Below are 21,109 nucleotides of genomic sequence, written 5' to 3'. Positions count from 1 at the left end.
TATGATATGGTTCTATAGTCTGAACCTTCTTGGCCAGATGGGGGATTAGAACACAATTTCACTGAGCTCCTGTCTCATTCCCACAGATTTCAGGGCCCAGTACGATTTTACTGAGTACTCGGCTTCTGTTGTTCCCAGAAGATACTGTGAGTTTGATAAACTCCAGGTTGACTTCAATGGGATCAATGTTTGGCCAGTGCTGTGTGCTGCTTTTGGGAACCCCAGTCCCAATACTCACATTGTCCAACAAAGTTTTTTTAATAATTTCTCACTGGTATCATTTCCATCTAACAATTAAAACGAGCACCTGTCACTGATGGGAGAGGTGGATGTCAGCAGCGGCCCATTCATTAGCTATCTCCTCTTCATCTCACACCATAACCCCACCTTGGCCTCCCTACCCCCAGTAAAACATACAACAGGAAAGGATGGAGAGAAGGAACAGTAACAACAGGGCCTATGTACTTTGAAATGGGATCATCTGTTGGCATGAGCTTAGACTCCCATTCATTTTTCATATGTATGGGGGGTATTGGTAGTGATTTTAAATTCATACACGTCAGCTGGGCCATGGCTCCTGTCTATAGGGGATCCATGTGGCCAGACTCATCCCACTTACACAGATGTAAATCTGGACTAACTACCAAGCCAATGGAGTTATTTGGATTGACACCAGCAAATCAGAGATCAGATCCAGCCTACCATCTCCCAAGGGGGAGGCACTACTGTTTGGTCATTAACACAGACAGGCCAGTTAACAAAAGCCCTGATCTTCCCAGTAAGCATAAGAAACACTGCCTCTAAGACATGAACTGTCCATGGCTGCTACTCCCAGGACAGTTTGATTGGTGCTGAAAGTCCCCCCACTCTTTCTTTCAGAGGGATGAAGGCCCTTGCCCTTCCCTCATTCTAGCGCTGTCTGAGGGTGCTGCTTCCCTGCTCCAGATCATGGTGGAGAAGTCAGCCACAGGTTCCCTCCATCATACTGCCTAGGGAGGAAGACCATTCCCAGCCATGCTGCCTAAACTCCACAGCTTCCCTTGGATTTTCAGCCATCACTACCTCAATAGCCATGATCTAAAGTCTGTCTGTTACTCAGACTCATGGGTGTATGATTGGCAGCCTGATTGCCTCAATGGGGCAGGGGGAACAGGGCTCCGTTGGCTGTTTCCATGGAGTCTGACCTTCTCCTTGAGGTTGCAGTGTTCTTTAAACAAGTACTAGTGCTCTATCTAGGAATGGTCCAAACCACTACAGGAACACTCCAAACTATGCCGACTGAGGCCATTAGCAGTACTGTAGTAAATACATTACTAGAGTATTAATGACATTATTGCAAGTTGTAGTGCTCTGGGCTACTGATATTACTGCAGGAACTGCACTGTACTAATACTATTGTAAGTTGCACTCACTGGGGCCATCAACAGTGCTATAATATCACTACTGAAAACCAGAAATATCTTGGGTGTTTGGTATTACTGCAGCAGCACTATTGCAATACTTAATGTTTGGGTCCATAGGTACTATACTAACCGCACTGTAATCAAATTATAAATTGTAATGTTACCAGCCATTCACAGTACTGTAGTATTAGTACTCTGATCTGCAGTGATCTCAGTCACTCAGTACTGCAGTAAAACTGCTCTAAGCTGGAATGCTCAGCCACGAACAGCATTGTAGGAACAGTACTCTGATCTGGAGTCCTCTCTGCCACTTGCGGCACTGTGGGAACAGTACTCTGATCTGACTTGCTCCCAACCACTCAGAGTACAGAGTACTGTAGTAACAGTATTCTGCCCTGAAACGCTCCCAGCCACTTGCAGTACTGCAATAACGCTGCTCTAGGCTGCAGTGGTTTGGGTTAGTGTTGTAGAATACTGTAGTATTTTTTTCCTGGCCAGATCTTTCCTGAGGCTGGGAGTTGGCTGGGGTGCTGCTTGCCCTGAGTGCAGGCTCTCCACACCCTGCTGTCTCCCCGGTGTGGCCCGTTTCGTCTCATTGCGCTCCTGCTCGCCCCCACCCAGTCGCGCACATGGCTTTAATGTTTTTATTACCTGTTTGACTCGCTGCCTTATTGCTTCTCCCCTTAATGGGGCTGTAACCGTGGAAACGAGGAATAAACGGCCACCAGAAAATGAGATGATTAAACAGGTCACCCTGGCAAAACAAACTCTGTGTTCACAGAGCCCAGCGGTGTATGCAGCGCCAGCCCAGGGGAACACAGGGCTGGGCTGCGGGGGGCTGGCAGGCAGAGACACTGCTCTTGCAGGGGACACGGGACTTAGAGAGCTCCTGCCTTAGAGGGTGGGACTGCCTGTCCCTGGAGGATGGGGTTGTACACCTCTCAGGTTTGAGGGGCCATGTCCTCACTGGGAAGAGAGCAGACAGTGGGGACTGGGCAGGTCCTGCGGCAGAGGAAGTGACTGGTGTGAATGTAAACAAAGCCCAGGTCTGGGTCAGTTCAGAACAAGGCCTTAAAAGACCTACACCTGCACCTTGCCCTCAGTCTCTGCCATCATCGCCATGTTAATCTCCCCACAGGATTCAGAGACCAGAGATTCAGAGATTCTGATGGCCTCTTGTTTTTGGTTCCCTTAGGCCTTGCCCCCACAGTGTCGCTCCTACTGGTGAAGCTGACCAGTGGCTGCAGAGAGTGGAACATTTTCCACATAAGTCCAAACAAAGCCACAGACACTAATCTTGGACATCAATGAACTAGGAACATGGCTGGGAAAGGAACCTGCTTTCCTGTCATCGATCCTCCTCCAGCTCCAGCCCTGAAATAGGCTTGTGTGCAGATCCTTTCCTAGACCCTTCCTCCCCTTCCACCTCCTCTTCCTCCCGGCTGTTACTGGTCTTCAATCTGGGCTGTCAGCCACAGCTTCTGTGGGCACAAATAAAGCCATGACCACAAGATTTCAGGTCCCAGACTCTGACACTCAGACTGCAGCCATGCTAGGAAGGTGGCAGGGGGCAAAGCCATAGCCTCGGACATATATCAGGGACATTCTATGCCAGCTGCCTGCCAAATACCACCTGCCCACCCATGCATCCTTCTCTCTGTGCAAAGTTACTCTGCCTGAACTCGACTTGTTTCTAGCTCCCTGTCCTAGTCTGTCGCCCAGGTCACCTTGACCCTGACGGAGGTGTGGTTTACTAGGAGCAGACAATCTTCTCAGGAGATCTTGGCCCAACAGTTAACAGGGTAGAGGAATCTCCCTGGGGGCTTTCTGCAAATCACCAGGGTGTAACAGTGAAGCCCTAGACCCCACTCTACGAGTTACCTGACCCCTGGATGGAGGGTACACGTCCAGCACTTCAGCGCAGGAGCTGTAGCCTCCTATATATGGCTGAACATGGCCTAGCACATTGGGGAGCCACCACAAAATGGAGAACTAATAAATATTCTCAGAATTTAAAAAGCACCAAACCAATGACCACTGTCCTGACCTGAACCCCATTATTATTATTATTTATGTTTATCACAGGCAGCAGAGTAAGCTGTGGCCTGGCTGAGATCAGAGACAACTGGGCTGGGTGCCACACAGGCAGAGTAAGAGACAGCCCCTGCCCGAAGGAGTGCACAGTCTAACTGACAAGACAACCGCGGGGCGAGGCAGGGGCAAGACACACGCAGAGGGAACACCATAACAGCTGCCATTGCCGTGCTAGTGCCATGGTGTTTGGTGAGGTCTGTGGGGGGGATCCGCTAAACAGCAAAGGAAGGCAGGGAGGAAGAGGGGCTAGGGCAGGGGGAAGAGGGCGAGTGTGAGGGGCAGGTGGGGCTGAGGTGAAGAGGTCATGAGGGAGGGAGTGGGAGCAGGTTGGAGCCCACAGCCGATCAGCGCCACTCAGGGAACAGCCATCAGAACCATGGGAAATACTGATACCATCAGCAGCATCCCATGGTCCCTGCTGAAATGTCTCCCACACTGCTGTGGCAGCCTCACTCTCTGGCTGGCTGCAACCTGCAGGCTCTTTCCCCAAGGCCACAGCAGTCCGAGTGCCCCCAAACAGGTGTCTCCTCTGCACAGTTCTAGGCCTAGAGAGTACTGTGGGGAGAGGTGGCCCCATTTTTGCCCCTTCCCCCACTCAGTCCTACAGACCTAGACCTAGCCTCAATCATACCTAGGGTGATCAGATGTCCCGATTTTATAGGGACTGCCCTGATTTTGGGGGCTTTTTCTTATATAGGCACCTATTACCCCCCACCTCCTGTCCCAATTTTTTACACTTGCTATCTGGTCACCCTAGTCATAGCAGCAGTTCAAAGTATGACCCAACCCCTAACCCCAACAAGCCAGGGATATCTTAAAGTCATTCCCAACAGACCTTCCCAGCACAAGGGACTCAGCTCGCTCAGCCTAGCAACATTTAGCAGGTTACAGAAAATCCAACCAAGGCTCCCCCGCAACCACATGCTGGCTTCCAGGCCTAACCAGAACATTCCCCCAAAGTGTCACCGCCCCCACAGGCCAGCATTAGTCCACCCCAGAAGGGCTAGGAGTAGACAGGAGTTTCTATTGCCCCCACCATCCCTCCCCTTTCCTCAGCTGGAGCGTAGGAAGCTAGATCTGGTTCTGAGCTCCCGCCACCAATCACCAGCTCAGAGGCTGCAAATTTTTCAACACAAAATGTTCTTGAAATAAAACAAAGCAAACAAAAAGCAAACAAGTGATGTCACAAACCGTCCTCCAAAGAGGCTGGGATCCTGCCAAAATCTACATCCCGCCCCTACCTGTCCCAGACCTGGAGCTCCCAGGAGCCAAGAGGCTGCAGAGAACAGACTCACAGTGACAGAAATAACATCATCAGACACTCGCAAGCTTGCAGCAGTGGAGATGAGGAGACAATTGCTTGGGGTGTTTGGGCTGGTGACTTCTCTTAAACAGGCACATGGTTTACAGAAAGGAAAAGTTTGACGGGCCCGCCTCTTTGTATCAATTTGAGTGGCATTTCAGTAGTTAGGTGGGAAAGTCACAGAACTCAAAGTTCTCTAACTGGGAGGAGTTTGCTCATCTGAACAGAGGCAAGTTAGAAGGGCAGGAAAGAAGAAGGAAGGAAGGAGAGGTACAGAGTGGCAGCCAGCAAGCGAGAGCAAAGCAGTGTTATTCCTGCTCTGGAGGGGCCTGGACCCTTGAGCCCTGGGAACTCCCCGGAAGCTTGCTGAGTTCCACAAAGCGATCGGAAAGGATCCAGCCCGACAGTGTTTCCATTACAAAATATTCAACTGAAAGAACAAACCAGCCCCTCTCCACGCCCCACAACTCCCTTCTACCCTGGTTGCTCCCCACGAACAGCTGCTCTCACCTTCAGGACACACAGACACAGTAATTATTCCAGGAGCGGCTTCCTTCCTCCTCTGCCTGCTGTGCAGGGTGCCACTTTGAAACGAGCATGGGAAGGGGAGCGTCAAACAACTACAAGATGCCCTGAACCCCCACTGAATCATCCGGCAGGAAGAAGGAGTAGGGTGACCAGGTGTCTATTTTTTTACCAGAACTTCCAGTCGAAAAGGGACCCTGGTAGCTCCAGTCAGCACCGCCGACCGGGCTGTTAAAAGTCCAGTCAGCAGTGCTATGGAGCTAAGGCAGGCTAGTCCCTACCTGGGTTGGCACCGCGCTGCATCCAGGAAGCAGCCAGCAGGTCCAGCTCCTAGGCGGTGGGACCACAGGGCTGCGTGCGCTGCCCCTCCCCAAGCACTGACTCCGCACTCCCATTGGCCAGGAACTGTGGACAATGGGAGCTGGGGGGGCAGTGCCTACATGCAAGGGTAGCGTGGTGCAGAACTGCCTGCTGCACCTCCACCTAGGAGCCAAATCTGCCGGCCGCTCCCGGGGCGCAGTGCGGTCCGCGGTGTCAGGACAGGCAGGAAGCCTGCCTTAGCCCCCACGCTGCACCGCTGACGGGGAGCCACTGTAGGTAATCCTGTGCCCCAACACTGTGCCTCAACATCCTGCCCAGGCCTGAGTCCCTCCAAACCCGGAGCCCCCTCCTGAACCCAACCCCCTCACCCCCAGCCCCACACGAGCCAGCACCCCCAGATGGAGCCCTCACCCCCTGCACCCCAAACCCTGACCCAGCCCAGAGCCCCCTCCCATACCCACCCCCCAGGCTGGACCCCCCCCCCGTACCCCAATCCCCTGCCTCAACCCGCAGCCCCCTCCCGCACCCTGAACCCCTCATCCCCAGCCCCACCCCAGAGCCTGCACCCCCAGCTGGAGCCCTCACCCTCTTCCGCACCCCAACCCCCTGCCCCAGACCGGAGCCCCCTCCCACACCCTGAACCCATTTCTGGCCCCATCGCAGAGCCCTCACCCCCTCCCACACCCCAAGCCCCTGCCCCAGCCCAGTGAAAGTGAGTGAGGGTGGGGGAGAGCGAGCCAAGGAAGGGAAAACGTAGTGAGCGGGGGGCAGGGCCAGGCCACGGGGAAGGGGTCGTGGGCTCAGGGAAGGGGTGGGGCTAAGGTGTTTGGTTTTGTGGGATTAGACAGTTGGCAACCCTGAGGAGATGGGGGAGCCAGGCATGTGCTCAAGGAATTACACAGCAGGCGGGGGGAGAGGGGGAAATTCTAGAAAAGCTGGGCATGTACCCACAGAATTACACAGCAGAACCGGGGTAGTGGGTGACCAAACCACCATGCATGTGCCCACAAAATGGCAGCCCAAAGAAAAGAGGCCTGAGAGAGGGTGGTGGCGTGGGATATGGAGAAGCCAGGACTGCTCTCAGTAGAGAAAGGGGGACTGGCAGGACCGCAAGAGAGAGGAGCTCTGATGCTCAGGGACTCCCGGAGGGGAAGAGGAGAGCTCCCACAGGTAAGACAGTCCAACCCGTGGATGTGCACAGGCACTGCACTGGCAAACGCCTTGTGGAGAGGTGGAGCTGCTTTAATGAGAAGATGCATTTATGACTCAGGCCTCAAAGGGATCAGGACTTTTTTATTATTATTATTATTTTATTTTTCCATCATAAATTCCGCCCTAGGATGCCAGGTTTTTCTGGAAATACCAGATGAGGACTAGTGGAGCTGCCTGGCTTTTGATGGTTTCCCAGGTTGGGAAGCTGCTGTACATTCCACTTCCTAGTTTTCCCTCGGCCCTGCCTATGCCACTGGCAGCTGTTCTCCAGGGAATCCCAGGCCAGGGGGCTGCTGTCCCAGGAATCACCTCCATTTACTAACAGGTACAGTGACACCATTCACAACAGTAACAGCCTGCTGGAACTTTGCCCCTTTCGTCCCAGGATCTCACAGGCCTTCCAAAGACCCTTCTGCTGAAGCCATGAATGCTAAGGAACAGGAACAGGACAGAGGGAGCCCAGAGAGGACCCAAGAAGGCAGGAGGATTGTGCGGATGGGGTGCAGAAGTAAAATCCACTCTGCCTGGGTGAAGCAGCAATTCCTGGCCCTAGCCCTACACTCTGCCCATGGACAGGCCATAGCCCTAATTCATTTATTCCCATTGCTGAAGTACCCAGCCCTGGCTTGGGGCTGCACAGTGGCGTGTTGTTATCCCCATATTATCGACAGGGAAACTGGCGCACAGAAAGAAGGGAAGTGATGGGCCCAAGCCAGGAATAGAACCCAGGTCTCCTGAGCCCCAGACCTTAACCACTAGGTCTCTCTCCCTCCTCAGTTTACACGGTCACATATGGCTGTCTCCTCTGCAATTACTAATGCAATTACTCAGCCTCCCCCAGCCAAGAGAAGGGATCCAAAATAACACAGGGGAAAGGGCCCTCTGCCATACTCAGACTTCATTCCTGAGACCCTTAATTCCAGCAGCCCTTTGGCCTCAGCTCTGGCAGTCAGCAAGATGGTCCCCATCGCATGCGCATCCCCTCCCTGCCCGCATCCTCCTCCTGTTCCATGCAGTTTGACACTCCACCCCGGTGTGTGCTTGATGCTCTGCAGATGAGACTGGCTGGCAGCAGAGATGAGGTGGAAGGGGGTGCAGGGCTCCTTAGCTCTGAATCTCCTCCAGGGCCAGCTGTGCTGAATGATCCCCAGTCTCCCCTCGGCTGGAAGATTACCTGCTTTCTTTAGAAAGGGGCTGACTGGAACAAGTAAACTGAAGTGGGGAAGTATTTAACAGGCCAGGCACCTGGGCGCTTTAAAGATCTCTCCCCCAGCCCGTGCTCACATATATGCTGCACCCCAGACACTCACATGTCATGCAGACCCTTGTGGTCCTGACGAAGACCAGGACTAGGGCTCCTACACAGACCCCTCCTTGGTAGCTTCAGTAGTGTCTAGTCTCAGGGCAGCTCAGGAGCTACATCACAAAAGCCACCAGCACTACTACCGTCTCCACTGGTAGCAACCTCAGCAGAGGCCAAGGAGCGAATGTGCCAAGAAGGCCGAGCTCCTCCTATTCATCAGGCCAGACTTGAGACACACTGGCCCAGATGGCAGAGTGCAGAGGAACCTCACATTGTACAGGCCATGCTGGGCCTGTCCTATGGGTAAAGAGACACCTTCAGGGTCCAGGGCTTTGATGCCAGCCCCATTCTCACAAACACACACAAACTAAAACACCGAGACACCAACCTCTCCAGAAACAGAATCAGCGAAGAGAGGGCTCAGCACAGTACGTGTGAGTGTACAATAGCATGTAAGAGGGAGTGTGTCCAGAGCATGGGTGTGTGTGTATGTGTACAGCATGGCTGCGTGCAGAGTGTGTAGAATGTGTCCAGAGCAGATGTGTGTGTGTATGTGTACAGCATGGCTAGGTGTGTGTGTAAAAGAGTGTGGAGGATTGTGTCCAGAAGAGGTGCATGTGCAGCGCAGCTGGGTGTGTGCATACAAGAATGTATAGGTGTGTCTGGAGCAGGTGTGTATGTGTGCAGCACGGCTGGGGGTATGTGCAAATCTGTGGGTTCCACTTGCCCCCAGACACAACTGTGCAGGTCTTTACTTTTTACTTCATTTCACAAGAGGCTTTGCTGAAACAACCCCTCTCACAATTCACAGGGGGGCATGAGTAAATCATAATTTCACACCCAAAACTGGGGATAGGGGATCCAAATTCCACACTGGGCCAATGACTGCTCAGAGGTGCTGTGGGCACTTAGGCCAGCAGGTGAATTGCACCCAATGCTTCCCATGTCTTTCCTCTGTCCCGTTTTCATCCTCTCTGCCCTTCCAGACTGTACGTGGTGCTCAGCTTTCCTTCTGAGCCTGAAACTGCCCCAGGACTGGAAGCTCCAAACACTTTCCCACCTCAGGAACTTTTAAGTTTGTGTTTTTCAGCGGCTGACAGCTGCTCTGCTCTGTACCTGGCACCTGAGCTAGGACCCCAGCCCCCAAATCACCAGGGAACCTCCAATGCAGCCAGAAGATGAGGATGGGAAACCTCAATGGTACCTAGGAAAGGACTTCAGGAACTTTAAAGAGGGACATGTTGAAACCAGGTGAACTGCACGTTTACTTTTCAATGGGGCTGTCAGGGAAGCATCTGGCAGAGGAAGGACCCCACCAGATCCCGCTGCTGCTGCTCTGTCAGCTACTCTCCCCATGGGCCAAAGGACAGGGATACTTCCAGTACCTGTGTGTCCAGGTGGAAAGGGAGTCTCCTGAGAAACAGGTGGAAGGGTAATGCTGGTCCAGTGGGATGCTGCAGAGACTGAGGGAGCTGTGAGGGTCTCATTTATGGACTCAGCACCAATAAGCCCAAAGGAGGGAGGAAGAGAGGGTTTGGATTTTGTGGGAGGGAACAATATATTCATACCCATCCAGCACCCACTGTACCAACCAATCCAAATCCACACCCATCTGGCCCAGCCCTTTACCCTTCCAGCATGCTGGCCCAGCCCTGCAGCCATCAGGCACGCCCGCCCTACCCTGCACCCATCCAGCATGTAGGCCCAGCTCTGCACCTGTCTGGCCCATCCCTGTACCCATGCAGCATGCTGGCCCAGCCCTGTACCCATCCAATGTGGAGCAAGTGTATGTTCCTGTTCGTCTGCATAGTTCCTTAGCCCAGCCCTGTACCCATCTAGCCCCCAGTTTCCCTACTCAGCTTGGTCCTCATATGGCCCATCCAGTATTGTCTCATTCTCCCCTTCCATCTGGCCCTGCCCTTTGCCCATCCAGGGTCCACTCCCTTACCTGACTGGGCCTCGCGCTATACAGTGTCACCCCATCCTCCGCCCGCAGAGTGCCCCCTCGTGCATCTGGCCTGGCTGCAGTCACCCAAGACAGATGTTTCTGGCAGCTCTATGGCTCCCAGTTCGTGTTTCTAACTTGTACAGTCAGAATTAGAAGCTAATAAGTTCCTTCTCCTGTCTCTGGTGCCCTCCCCCCCAATGTGCCATGCTGCTCTGGAAAAAGAAACAGGGAGCAGTGGGGTCCTGGACCGAAGGGGGCTTTCAATCCTCAAAATGGATTTTACCTGTCTCTGAAAGCCTTCTCCCCCCATTCCCACATCCCTTTCTCTCCAGGGAAATCAGTCTAAAAGGGGCTAATGGAACAATGTCCCTCTCTCATTCTCTCTCTCTCTTTCTTTTTATTAGCATTTGTGGAATTTATTCCCAAACTCTCCTAATCTTTCGTACACAACCATTTGATTTGCATAACCCAGCCCCCTCTCATAAAAACTGGCTGCTAGTTTAATTAAAAAATGTAAATTTGCTGTCATCTCGGGGCCTGGTGAATTAGGACGACATTGGCATTTTTTATTGCTGAAGACGTCCAAACTGATCCAGTCCGCGTTAAACCGAGGGGGACAGTACCATGTGGGACTTTGGGGTGTGGGTTCTGTCCCATCCCTCCCCAAATAAAATCTCCTGTGCCCCCTCTCTGGCTAGCAAAGTACAGCTCAGGACATGGATTGTCCCAAACCACCTTCTGGTTGGCCAACCAGCAGTCTGGGCCTTTTTGATGATGGCACTCCTGTGAACTGACTCCTGGTTCGAAACCCACCACCCTAAAAAAATAGAGACGACAAAATATCCCTGTGGACGAAAAGAGGCAAAAGGGGTGGAGGTGGGAGAGAAGAGGGGAAAGACAGTGACCCTCTCTCCAAAGTCCCAAGCCATGCTATCTGCACCAGCTTGATATTTTCCAGACACTTTCTGTCAACTTTTGAGTGTGAAACCTCAACAGGCAGCCATTCCACAGCCCAGATTTACTTTTTGATGGTAGAAAGTGAGTCAAAAGTAGGCCCAAGACACAAGGGTAGCCCAGCTATTATGGAAAAATCTGTGAGAGTTTATCGGTAAGGCTGCTGAGAGCTGACTAGAGTATGAGAGCCCTGTTGTAGAATTCTACCCATTCAGTCAAAACCAAAAGAAACTGCAGAAAAGTTCCCCATGTGTACGGCATTTCCCATATTGGTGGACAGCAGACAGGGGAGAAGGGCAAACAGCTCAGGGAACCATACAAAGAGAAACTAAAGGTTCAAAAATTACATAATAAATGCTTGCTCCCTCCCAGCTTGAGTATCTGTATTGATCACACCCACTTCCACACTGGTTTCTCTATCAGTGAAGTAGGCACTATTTTTTTTTACAGTGGAAGGATACAGTACATTGCATGTACATACATACCCTACTTTTTTTGTTCTAAGTATTGTCTAAAATCCAATAACAAGGGTGGTGTCCCCACCCCAGGGGATATTTCCAGGTTTATTTGAAAACAGCATTTTAACACAATGAAAGTACAAAACTATCCCTCAGTGGAAAATTGGGTGCATCCAACTATCTCAGTATTAATTGCCCCCCACTCCCCCCCGGGTATCTAGGCTCCTTGTCCCCAGTCTGAGTGCAGTTCCTCGGACTGAGGTTGATCAGATGATGAAAGAGTCCCAGGGAAAGTGATGGGAGCCCAGTTGCTCAGGTTATTTAGAAGCATACTCCTAGACAATCCCATGTAGGGAACAATCCTACCCTGGCCCCAGGTGGATCAGTTGGCCTGGGAGATCTTTCCCACTTTTAACTTCTGTGGAAGTTTCTGATCCTAGAGGTCCCATACGTGTATCAACTCAGTGTACAAAGCCCTTAGAGCAGTGGTTCTCAAACTTTTATACTGGTGACCCCTTTCACATAGCAAGCCACTGAGTGCAACCCCCCTTATACATTAAAAACATATTGTATATATTTAACACTATTATAAATGCTGGAGGTGAAGCGGGGCCTGGGGTGGAGGCTGACAGCTAGCGATCCTCCATGTAATAACCTTGTGACCCCCTCAGGGGTCCCGACCCCCAGTTTGAGAACCCCTGCCTTAGCAGGACCAGGCCTCCAGACTTTACACATTGGGTCCCCATTGACTTCCCTCTCTCTCTCATGAAATGCCATTCAGGTACTGCCCTGGGGACGCAAGGCTTAAGGGACTGGAGAGAATTCAAGTCACGATGACCGAGGGAGGTAAACCAGCTCTCAAGAAGGTAATGGTTAGAGGTGGTGATCATGGGGCAGGTCTTTACCCCGTGATCACAGTGGATGGATTCACCCACACGCAGATTGTAATGCTGACCTAAACAGATCTCCCAGATCCTGATTTCCATAGCTTATCAGCACTCTGAGCTCCCGTACCAGAGCGTGGAAGGTCTATGTTACCTGCAAGTATGGCAGGGAAGCCCATGCATGCGTTACACTTGCGTGACTGAGGAGGGGCTACATTGTCCCATCTCCTACATCCCAACGGTGCAGGCCAGAGGGAAGTTTCCATTGCTATGAGGATGGGACAGGGAGGAGGAGGCCCGGCGTTGGTTACTGGTGAAGCTGGTTGACTCTGCATGTGAGGGAGCGTTTGACATTGATTGGCTGACGGTACAGCTCTAGCCAGCAGGAGGCATTACCTCTCCAGGAAGAGGAGTTTAAATGGAGAGAGGTCCTGAAACCAGGCCAACCATGGCTGAAAACACCTGGCTCAGCTACAATTCAAACCCCAATCTAGGAGCTGCCACAGTTCCTGGAGATGGGGATTGGGGCGGAGGGGGGCAGAAATCATTGTTTATTTCTCTTTAAAATTATCCACACTCCTTAAATTCACCACATCCTTAACACTGCCCCTGCCCACTCAGCCTCCCAGCTCCTTGGTCTACTAAAGAGAGGCAACAGCACATGCCCAGGCCTGGGCCAACTGAGATCTCAAACCAAGGTGTGCGAGTCCTTCCTGCTCTTTTTGATTCCTGGTATCATTTAAAAAAACAACAACAAAACACCTTATTCTTTTAAAGCAAAATAGCAGAGTTCAAAGTTCAGGCCAGTCAATCATTAACCAGTTTATTACTATCTTATCCCTTGTAAAAATATACTACAATAATTATCCAAATAGTGACAGGATCGCCAGTGCAAGCTGGTTTGGCCCACTGCTGTCATTTAGTTTTTAACAAGGGGAGAGGGGAGTTAAATCATTGAGAGGGACAGTGTTTCACTTTCCCACTAGGACTGGGTCAAAAAAGAGGAGGTGTTGGAACCCCATATAGCGGGAAATGGGGCCTGAGGAATTCCTGACAAACTCCAAACTTGCCTGCTCTGAACCTCCGGAAAAGGCTGTGAAATCCAAGCCCAAAGCCTATCCCAGGCCTGACAACACAACACACCCTGCCTGCCACCAAATCCTATGCTGAAATCACATCCCAGCCTGATACTGGGCCATGAAACCTCACCCCACCCAGATAGTGTCTCTCAATCCCAACCTGTGCCCCAGCCTGACAATAGGCCAAGAGAGCCCATCACACCCTGCCGGACCAACACCAGAACTAAAACCAGAGACTGGACCACAAAATCTACTATCAAAATCGCATCCAGTCCCGATACTGGGCCCCGTAATCTGAAACCAAAACCAGCAAGGAGGGGGCCTGCCATCCCTCCTCCCAGAGCCTACACACCTCGCATGGAAAGGACAAAAACAAACCCATCCCAGATGTGCCCAAGTGAAAAAAAAATACTCATTAAATGTAATAAGCATCCTCTTCATCTGACACTACCGTGTCCCAAATAAATTGAATTCCTTTTCATTTAGACAGCACAGGAACCTGACAAGCAACCTTTACCAACCTTTACCAGAGCTTAGAAGGGGGTAAGACAATTAAAGAAAAAACAACCCACATGACTTATATATTTATATATATATAAAATGCAGAATCATTTCAAAATCCCCACAAACTCCCCCCCCCCCCCATCGTTCTCTCTCTATCCCATTTATCGGTCCCTCCTCCCCTCTCTCAACCCAGGGTCTCTCTCAGTGACAGCTTCCCAAACAGATCTGGATCTGAAATCAACCAGAAGGAAGAGATCCTCTTGAAGCCAGTTCCCCCCACCCCCTTACTTCATCTGGTTAGAGAGAGAGGCTGGGTTGGGGGGGGGGGGGGGGGAAGCAACTTCCGTAAAACAACTGAAAGAAAAGTGAAAGAGTCTGAGAGTCCCTACCTTGAGCTATACCTGGGGGTCAGGCACCCTGATTCTGAGCTGCTCCCCCAAAACTCTCACAAGCTTCCACACAACATCTAAAGCTCCAGCGGGGGGAACACCCCCACCCCCCAAAAATGATACCCCTCCCCCATCAGAATGACGTCACCCCTCCATACACACACGCCCCTGGCACCCTCCACTTTCCCAGCACCGGCTTTGGGAACATAAAAAAGTTTCTTCTTCTCCCCACCAAACAGGAAAAAGACAGACAGAAATTAAAATCGCTCTCTCTCCCTCTCTCTCTCTCTCTAAGGCCACCCAAAGCTGATCAGCTGTGCTGGGTAGTTTATTAAACTAAAAGAGAAACTATTTATAGACGAACCAGCCCCATCGGTCGCACCCGCAGGAAAGAGAGCAAGAGAAGAGACACGGGCAGAGGGAGGAAAAGAAAAGAAAAATAAAAAAGAGAGCGGCACCGGGCGAGAAAGAACAAATGAAAGAATGAAAGGGAAAGGGGAGGGAAAAGAAGAGACACGGACAGAAGGGGCTTTTTGTGTGTGTGCAAACTGAAAGAACAAGGGACAGGAAAAGAACAATTGTGCTGTACTTACCATAGTCGGAGAGACGAAAGCCGAATTCACTCAAATAATCAACTTTCATAATACTTAATTAATACCTAATTGCAACTGATTGCTCCCCGAATAACAAGTTGGTTTAAAATACTGATGTCATTGCTTTTGACGGTCCTCCCCAAGAACACTTTGGCAGCAGAGTTCACTGGTGGGGGGGGTGATGCGGGGGAGGAGAAGGCTGGTTGTCAAAAGTGAAGGTGATTGGCAGGACAGAGCTTGGCCACACCCCCCAGCCTGGCCTTCCCTACTGGCTAGAGGGCAGGTGAAAGATCAGAGTGCCTTCCCCAGCCTCTGCTCACTGCCTCCCAGGGAAGATGCTGAGGGAACCAGCTCCCAGCCAGCGAGCTGAGCAGTTCTGAAAAAAAGCCCAGCCAAGCAGCGTTACCCTATCAGGGCTGCTTGCTAGGGGCTGGCCTTATTGGCTCGCTGCTTTCCCAAACCTTTGGCTCCCCGGGCGGAGAGGCGGGACTCGGGGCCCAAAGAAAAAAGAAAGAAAAGAAAAGAAAAGAAAAGAAAAGACACACGAGGCTGGTGAACGGGAGCCCTTGCAGGAACCAAACACCAGCAGCCAGGGAGCTCAGTGGCATGGGCTTGAGGGATAGAGATTTAAGGTTCAGTGTCTCTCTCCCCCACCCCATGTACTGATTTAACTGGGCAAAGTGCTGTGCCAGGGGGATGCACCCAGTTGGCGAGATTATGTTAAATAAAAGTTGGGTTGATACTAGCAATAGCGACTGACTTGACTGGAGTTAACTCTGGATTTACGCTGGGATCAGGATCTGACCTGGGTCAAATTCTGCACTGGATTACACCCACTCCAAAGGGCCAACATCAGACCTGGTGCAGCTTGAGGGAACGCTTTAAATTACTCCAGATTCATGTCAGTGTAAAGGAGATCAGAATCCATCCCCTAGTCTGAAGTCAGTCCGTGGGTGCAGATGAGAGGCGAGTACAGCCCAGGCCCTTCAAAGCGCTAAGCAAACATGAACTAATGGTTGGTTGTTTAGTATTTAATGTAGGGATCGCTCGGCAGAGGAGAACGTAAGATGCAATCGCTTGGGGGGGGGGGGCTTTTGGGGTGGAAAGGAGTTGGGTATTTTTCTTCCCTCCTTCCCTAGGATGGGGGAACAGGGGGCGAGGAGTTCCGGCTTTTATTGTTACTTATTGTTTCTCTCAATAAGAACAAAACCCACCAGTGAGGAGGAAAAAATTATGCAGAAATGTGCCTTTGCATTTGTGTTGCACTCTGGTTTGCTTCACACAGATGGCAGGCATCAGTGGATCAATGCTTCCACGGCACTGGCCCCCTCAAGGCTGCACATGGTCCCCTCTCGCCCCAGAATTGGTACCTATTGGGCCACACTCTGAGCTCAGTTACATGGGTGTAAATCTGGAGTAACCCCATCGGATGGTGTTACACTGGCACAGCTGAGATCAGGATCTGACCTGCTGACTCCAGATTGAGCACAATGGGGTCCTGGGCTCTGACTGGGGCTCCTAGGTGCTACGGCAATACAAATAATAAAAATAATCCCAGGTGAGCTGCCACATCCCCTTCCCAAAAGAGTCACCTAGAAAGGTTCTGAGTCTTTGCACCAACAGGGCAGCAATATTATCCTGGAGAAGCTTGAACTGAATAAAGAGCCAATGGAACCAAGCAGCTCCCCCAGACTGATTTGGTCACAGGAATCCCTGCAGCTTTAGAGAGAGAAAGGCTGGAGTGAATGAGTCTGAAGGGGTGTGCTGTGTGCAAGGTAGAGTGTCTGTGAGTGTGTGCTAGTGTGAGAGAGAGAATATCTGCATGTGGGAATGAATAGGTGTATTTGTGTGAGAGAGAGCAAATGGTTGTGTTACAGTCTGTGTTGTGTGCGGAGAAGTCTGAGTGTGTAGTGACAATGTTGTGTGGGAGAGAATGACTGTGTATTGGGCAAGGCAGAGAGTGTGCACTAGTGTATGTGTGTGTATGATTGTAATATGGTGTGTATGTACATGAGTGTAATATGGGGTGGGTGCGTGTAGATGAGCAAAATACAGGAAGGTGGCATGTACACAAGTGTAATATGGGGGGTGTACAGGAATGTAATGTGGGATGGGTGGGTACACAAGTGTAATAAGGGATGTGTGCACACACAGCGTAACATATGTGTGTGTGTGTGTGTACACAAGTGTAACATGGGTGTGTGCGCGCAGTACAAAACAAACTCAGGCCAGAGCAGTAGTGTTCACTCTGACTTGGTGGGTGTTTTACTGGTTTATGTCACAAGCTTTAACATTATTTAAACACACTGGGCCAATCCCACTGCTAGCACAGGCCTCAGGAAGTCAGTGCCATTACACCAGGGGTATGTTTGGGCCCAACAGGGTTATGGTTTTTGTTCCCTGAATTTCCTCATTTCTTGTTGCTTTTATTTTTAAGTAGAAAAGAATGTTAGGGAGGTTCTCAGAGGCGTGTTGGGTAAACACACACATACGTCTCTTTCTTTAAAACAAACGAACAGATTATTTACCTGATTAAATAGGTATTTTGAACAAGGTTGTGAGCTTTTTTTTTTTTTTTTTTAAATGTCCTGTATTGGGCCATGTGGATTCTGGCAGAGCAGGTCTCTCAGGCAGTGCTTAGGAATAGCCAATGAATTTCCAAGCTACTACCAACAAGGCTGGTGCTATTCCTTAGCTCAGGGACCCTGCGGGTGCCATCAGGGCAGGCCCTAAATCTGCATGTGTAAAACCCCTTAAGACAACACCAAGGGGCGGGGGGGGGGGGAAGCACCAGTGTGACCCAAAGAGGGTTTGAATCGTCTTGCTGGGCTCTAGCCACCCTGGCTTCCGCTGGCACAAAATCAGACACCAGGCTCAAGTCCTGAAGGAGGGAGTGCACCACACACTCTATTTACTGGCCAGGAAGTGGGTGTGGCCACACAGGGAGGTGGTGTGGACTGGATACCCTAAGACTGAGAGCACTGTCTGCCCTGCCCAAGTGTTGGAACAGCCCTCAAATCAGTGGGGAAGCTGTGGCTCAGTGGCGTTCACACCTGGGGAAGAAAAGCAGTGACCCCAATCTGAGGACCCCCCCGGCCATACCCCTCCCTCACTGGCCTGGTCAACTTTCGGGCCTGTGGGCTCCCTGGTGGAGCAGGGCCAGGCACCCAGCTGGCGTGGAGCCCTTCACCTAGGTTTTACACCAGCAGAAGTCAGAGGGACCAGATCCTGATACCTCAACGGCTTCCTCTTTCACTCATTTATTTAAAGACCCCCAAAGCCATTAGGCCATGATGCTCATTTCCAGCTTGAAGAAATCAAACTCCTACTTTAAAAGGACTGTCAGCCAACATGCCTAGCCCCCACTGCTGGGTGATTCCTACCACCACAATTGTTGGGTCTCATCTTTTAAATCTGCTTACCACTCCTCCATACTCCATGCAGACCAGAGAGCGACACTAGCCTAGCCAATTTCTAGTCAGTGCTCCTTCCTGGTTCCCAGGCCCCAGCAGGACATTGTAATGTCAAGCCCCTGCAAGGGAATATTTTGCTCCTGTATTTCTATTAATCACCGATTTTGGCCCGGCACCTCCTTTCAGGGCCTAAAATTCCTCAGTCTCCCTTATGTTCCAGACCATGAGAAACATCCTGTATGAACGCAGATTTCTCCACTCTAATATTTCCTACAAACATACAATAATTAAATGGTAGGAGCTCTTTTACCCATCATCGTCATCCGCTGAGACCCTGGGTTCTGTATTCCAGACCCCAGGCTGAAGGGAGCACACACAGAATAACACGCACGGGGTCAACAAGTAGGCACACACACAGTGTACACACACTGTCACAATGACACACACCCCCCTCCTGAATGCACCTGTGCTCCTGCACACACAAAAATGAAGAGTCACACATTAATACATATGCACACACAGCATGCACAGATGCACACGGCATGAAGGCACACTCCTGCAATAAAACAACATGCACATACACTCAAATGCATGCACATCCACACACCCACACTCACACTCTCTCTCTCCCGCCCCAGAACTCCCACTGCAGATTCTGGTGTGGACTTCTCACCATCACTCCTGCTCCTCCTCCAGAAGCCACCTGCTGAGGAGCGTTTCAGGTGAAGTCCAAGCCCTGGAGCTGACGCAACTGGCAGGCTGATTTCCTATCTCAGTGATCTCCAGTCACAGGATCAGGCTTTATTTCTCCATCCTCCCTCCCTGCCTCTTACCCAAGAAAAGGGTGCTCTTCCCTCCCACTGGGGCCACTTGGCTTCCTGCTCTGCTGGGACCCTTTGTGAAACCATTTAAACAGAAGCTTTGCCCCACTCCCCACCACTGGGTCTGACCCTCCCAAAGTCAGAGCTGGCTTAGCCCACACTCTAGCTCCTGGACATGCTGACCCCTGAGACGCCTGGAGAGAGGGCAGTGCCCTTCATCCTGTCCTGAACTGTATTGCAGTATCAGCCTGCAATGTCTAGCAACTGCCACATTCCACCCCAGAGGTGGCTGCACTTCAGAGGCAAGCGAGGCAATCTCTGTGTGTCCCTCCTCTGCCTCCAAGGGGCATTAAGAACTTTAATTAATTAATGTTTGCTAGGCGCTTGAAGATCCTCAGATGAAAGCTGTGATGAGAGGGCGAGGGATGATTAATTATTATTATTACAGTTTAATCTTTACCCATAAAGGCTGCACCAGGGTTGATCAGGGGACTTGCCACGTTTCGGAGGGACAATGAAACATGGGACATCACGCTCTGCGCATCTCCTCCCCCTTCATTTTTCTATTTCTCTCACTTTCCATTTCCTTTCCTTTCCTTCTCTCTCTCTCTCCTCTATTGGGACTCACCCAAGCACCTTCAGCTCTAGACCCACCTGGGCTCTGGCTCTTGGGCTGGGGATCTGGCATCTCCAGGCTCCTCCACTCCCTTTCGCTCAGGGAGTTTATTAGGCAAACGCTCTTGCCCTATTTCTGTAATTTTGTTTGATTTCTGTTTCACCAAGGGAGGTGCCCAGAGGCCTCGGGGCCTGGATGGCAGGAGCAGACAATCCGTGCTTTCTTCCCCTTTCCTGCTCTTTCACTCCTTTCTTCTCAGTTCAGTTTCAGTCACTTTATTGGCATGACAAGCCCAGCAAGCACTGCCAAAGGGACGCTACCGAGTATCAGTGAGCAGGGTGGTGCTGTGCAGGGCCAATGGGCCTTGGCACCTGGGCATAGGTCATGCTACTTACTATTCCTTGGGCTTTATTCAAGCCATTTCACACTAGTCTCCCTCCCCCCGCGCCTCCTCCCTCCTGCTCTGCCAGCGATCCCAGCTCTTCCAGCAGGTGTCCCAGCCGAATGCTGCTTGGCACCTGACCACTTCCCCTGGGGACTTACCCTACCAGGAGCAGGCCACGAAGCAGTGAATGCACACTGAGGAAGGCCACAGGCTGCTCAGGGCTCAGAGGGTGCTCAGGGGAAGGTGTTCAAAGCAACTCACAAAGAGCTACAATTAACAATAACAATTAAAAGGGCAGCCCTGGGGGAGCTGGGGATTTGGGATGGAGCCAAAGGGGGGGTAGTTTTACCATGGAACTGAGTCCAGGAGTGAATGTGCATGGCCCTGAGGTGTAAGGACAGTGCCCATGAAACCAGCAAATGCCACCCTGGTCTAGCCCAGAGCTCCCTGCCCTGGAACTACCCAAGACTCCATCTCTAGATAGAGCCCTCTGAAAGGCACTGGAAGGCCCATTAGTATTAATTAACTTTATTATTTATTATTTGTTTTACTGCAACGCCTGAGAGACCCAGTCATGGACCAGGACCCATTGTCCTTGGTGCTGTATAGACACTGAACAAAAAGACAGGCCCTGCTCCAAAGAATTGACAGTCTAAGTGAATCTGTCTCCCTCTGGCGCACATGCACACTCGTGTGCAAATACATGCACAAGACACACATGTAAAGGTATGTGTCCAAGCACAGACACAAAAAAGCACGCACACATACATTCACACATTCATGTACTCACACGTAACCACGTTGTGGTGCAAACACCGCCATACTGCACATACCAGGACACCAACCCGGGTCTTGCCTGGGCATTAAGATTATGGCTGTGATAAGGAAGTGGGTATCAGCAGTA

The 21,109-nt window shown here is 51.2% G+C and overlaps 1 protein-coding gene across 3 annotated transcripts in view; it reads right to left on the bottom strand.

The window, feature by feature from the left end:
- Positions 1-15,139, bottom strand: part of CASZ1 (castor zinc finger 1) — a 131,115-nt gene extending 115,976 nt beyond the window's left edge. For all 3 annotated transcript variants that reach the window (XM_073316925.1, XM_073316928.1, XM_073316930.1), the window contains exon 1: positions 14,971-15,139. In XM_073316925.1, coding sequence (XP_073173026.1) covers positions 14,971-15,019 — 49 coding nt within the window. In that variant the 5' untranslated portion in view covers positions 15,020-15,139. The remainder of the gene's footprint in view (positions 1-14,970) is intronic.
- Positions 15,140-21,109: the final 5,970 nt, after the last annotated feature.

Source organism: Lepidochelys kempii, chromosome 18, assembly GCF_965140265.1.
Source record: "Lepidochelys kempii isolate rLepKem1 chromosome 18, rLepKem1.hap2, whole genome shotgun sequence".
Taxonomy (NCBI): domain Eukaryota; kingdom Metazoa; phylum Chordata; order Testudines; family Cheloniidae; genus Lepidochelys; species Lepidochelys kempii.
The sequence above is the reverse complement of the archived record's forward strand: the minus strand, read 5'-3'. Positions and strand labels throughout refer to the sequence as shown.